The sequence below is a fragment of the Cyprinodon variegatus genome, unplaced genomic scaffold (genome assembly GCF_000732505.1).
Source record: "Cyprinodon variegatus isolate N-32 unplaced genomic scaffold, C_variegatus-1.0 Scaffold728, whole genome shotgun sequence".
Classification (NCBI taxonomy): Eukaryota; Metazoa; Chordata; class Actinopteri; order Cyprinodontiformes; family Cyprinodontidae; genus Cyprinodon; species Cyprinodon variegatus.
This window is the reverse complement of record NW_015151181.1, coordinates 171,540-174,979: the sequence shown is the minus strand read 5'-3', so window position 1 is coordinate 174,979 and position 3,440 is coordinate 171,540. Positions and strand designations below refer to the sequence as shown.

General features: G+C 38.5%; 1 protein-coding gene across 2 annotated transcripts in view; it reads left to right on the top strand.

Moving 5' to 3' along the window:
* Positions 1-3,440, top strand: part of chid1 (chitinase domain containing 1) — a 9,794-nt gene that overhangs the window by 1,886 nt on the left and 4,468 nt on the right. For both annotated transcript variants that reach the window (XM_015395161.1, XM_015395162.1), the window contains exons 3-9: positions 1,957-2,089; positions 2,186-2,230; positions 2,313-2,419; positions 2,491-2,552; positions 2,634-2,723; positions 2,813-2,914; positions 3,005-3,154. In XM_015395161.1, coding sequence (XP_015250647.1) covers positions 1,957-2,089; positions 2,186-2,230; positions 2,313-2,419; positions 2,491-2,552; positions 2,634-2,723; positions 2,813-2,914; positions 3,005-3,154 — 689 coding nt within the window. The remainder of the gene's footprint in view (positions 1-1,956; positions 2,090-2,185; positions 2,231-2,312; positions 2,420-2,490; positions 2,553-2,633; positions 2,724-2,812; positions 2,915-3,004; positions 3,155-3,440) is intronic.

Sequence of the window (3,440 nt, the reverse complement as noted above, 5' to 3'; positions counted from 1 at the left end):
GCCCTATAAAGGGTTAATAGGCAAAGTTATGGCAAGAAAAATAGCTTTTCTTTATTCACTAAGGCTCAGTCTATTCAGCACGGGTCTGATGCTGAAATGAGCTGCTGGTAATCCAAATATTTTCACTATATGGAGCAAATGACAAGGTTCTGACACCAATGAACAGAGGAAAATGCATTTCTAATGATTTTATTCTTAGGACATCAGGAAGAAGAAACTCTCATAGGAGGCGCAAAATATGTGTAGCTGTCAATACATCATAGTGAGTCGCTCCAAAGGAGGGAGCTTGCTTACTACTCACTACTACTTAAAGAAAACATCAAGACATTCCCTGGTTATTTAAAAGTGGGATGAACATCATTTCGGAGAAACTTTGCCAAACAAATCAGTAAACAAATCAGCAATGAACAATATTTGCATAACTTCATGCGTTTGTCTTCTCGTCCTGAAGCAACTATTACTCTTCAAGGATGTAAATCTGACTCATCAGATCTTAAGATCTTCAATCATCACATTGTCCGTCTTTATACTCCCTAATAATTTAAGACCTTTCCTTCTAATTAGACACACAGATCACTGGTTTTCTTAAAACTAATCTGCTGCTGGGCATCAATCTCGTGTGTACCCTTCCTATTGTTGGTGTCAGAATGCTTTTACTGCCTCTATTGAACACAGCTTTTAGTTTTAGAATAGAAAGTCCCTTTATTTTTCCACAATAGGGAAATTCTGCTGTCTACAGCAGCACTCAGCAAAACGATTATAGAAAAAAACTGTCACACAAATGTGGACATTAGAAAAGTGTATAACATAATGGTAGAGTTAAAAAAAACAACAAAACAATAAAATACGGTACTGTTAAGTGTTTTAACATTATAAATTCTGTACACATGGAAAATAAATAAACATACTATGGACATTTTTACAGTAATGGATATTTGAAAGTAGCAGCAACATCAGAGATGTGCAAAATGACAGCAGCATGTTATTTAACTAAGATAAAAACTGTGCAAAATCAGCATGAATGTAACAACTTATTGAGGTTGTTGGAAGCAGTGGTTATAGAGGCTTCCAGCTGCTGGGAGGAAGGATCTGTGATAACGCTCCCTGGTGCATTTAGGGTGCAGCGGTCTGTCACTGAAGGAGCTCTCCAGTTCTGCAACAGCTTCATGCATGGGGTGGGAGATATTATCCAACAGAGATGTTAATTTATGTAAGATCCTTTTGTTCCCCACCTCCAGAGGGCATCCAATCACAGAGCTGGCCTTCCTTTGCAGTGGTTTATTTACAGTTTAGTATCACCCACATCCTTAATAATTGAAGACTAAAAACCCAACCTCACTTTTCTAGTGAACAGGTTGGTTCACCACCATCTACAAATATAATGCACTATTCCTGGCCGAGACTTTTAGTTGTCTTATTATATTTAGGAAACCAACTTTTTCATTCCAGCCCTTTAGGTTTTAGTGATGTGCTTAATAAGGGTAAATGAGGCTCTGAATAACTGGAAAAACATATATTTAACTGTAGAAATAATAATGGTTTATGCATGTTTTCAGTTTTTTATTGAACAGAAGGACTCTTAAAATACCAGTAGTGTTTAAAAATCTGTTTTAATCCTTTTTTTTCACATCATGTTCAAAGAGTATTAACATCCAACAGCAGAAGATGCATCTATCCTCTTTTTTTGCAGAAGTTTTTTAGTCTAAAGTTTGAAACCTAAAAAAGTGTGCATCTATTGTGTTAGATATTGATAATAAAAAAATCATAATAAGGTAACATCAGTGGCTATAAACAATCTATATTTGGCTGGACTGAGGGTCAAAGAAAGAATCACATGCTTTCAAGCTGCTCTATTTTAAAAGTCTTGTTTTGTTTAACATGCTAATAATGAAAAATCAGTGGATGGTTGTTTATTCCTTTTCATCTAATGTGTTTTATCTGTCCCCTATCCTAAAGTGGAATTCCCACGGCTATGATATTGCTAAGCAGTTTGGCCCCAAGCTGTCACTGGTCTCTCCAGTTTGGCTTCAGGTGCGCCGCCGAGCTCCTGGGACATTTGACATCACAGGACTTCATGATCACGATGCTGGTAGGAAAACACTGACAGTCAAATTCAAATCTTATTCATTTACATACTGTGAGAAAGGGGGGAAAAAAATGGCAACACTTTTTTTTTTCTCTGTAGGTTGGGTCAAAGCTGTACGCAAGTCAAACAAAAAAGTCCGGATGGGTGAGTCTGCTGTGGTCTGTTAATGTGGGTCAGATGTGGTTTAAAAAGTTTATTCTCTGGTTCCTTAACTGTCTATTCCCAGTGCCCCGAGTGTTATTTGACGGCTGGTCCTACCAGGATTACATAAGCGTGTTTGGGAGTGAAGATGAGATTGAGGAGCTGTCGGGTGAACTGGTGGATGTTGCAAAGGTAATAAGGGGATTAGGTTTAGCTGTTAACTGAGACCTGATCATCTGATGGGGAATTTTCTGGCTTTTCAGACCGAAGGATTCGATGGATTTACCCTGGAGCTTTGGAGTCAGCTGGGGGGAAACAAAAGAAAGTGAGTTACTCTCCAGAAAGGCTGACGTTGGAAACCCTTAGAGATTAATAATAAATATTAATAATCTTCCTTTATTATCAGGGAACTTGTTCATTTAGTGAAACACATTTGTGAGACTTTGAAAGCTAAAAAGTTGGACTGCATTCTAGTTATTCCTCCAGCTGTGACAAGGTAAATATGCAGCAAATATCTTTGTGCAGATCAGCAAATCAAACCTTAAAGTGTTTATGCTTAATTGTTTTTTTCTCTGAAATAATCAGTACAGGGCAGTCAGGGATGTTTGGCAGGGAGGAGTTTGAGGAGTTGGCTCCAGTTGTTGATGCATTCAGCCTAATGACCTATGACTACTCCAGTGGACCCAAGTGAGTTCAGAGATGAGAGGACTTTCCTTTAAGTTGACAGAGAACATCGAGAAAATCAAGCTTTTTGTTCTGTTTCTGTCATTCCAACAGGCCGGGTCCAAGCTCACCCCTGCCCTGGATCAGAGATTGTGTTCTGCAGCTTTCACCAAACACTCAGTGGAGACAAAAGATCCTGCTTGGAGTTAATTTGTATGGCCTTGATTTCTCGAGCCACGGGGCAGAGCCCGTCCTCGGTGGGAGGTGAGTTTGAACTGTTGGTAAAAAACAATACTGTGCTTCTCTCATCAAATTAGCTTGTTTTAAGTTTTCATTAGGTTTGTTCAGAGTTCTGCTGATTCTGCAAAACTAGAGAAATCCCTAGACTCTAAAATCCTGATTTTAATCATCTAACTCTTAAAGGCATACTATGCAACATTTTTCAGTTAATTAATGTGTTCCATGACGTTTTGGATGATTAAATGAGTCATTTTAGGTCGAACAAAGGTTTTCTCAGCCGCCCTGTTGGTCTGTAGGGGAAATACCGTAC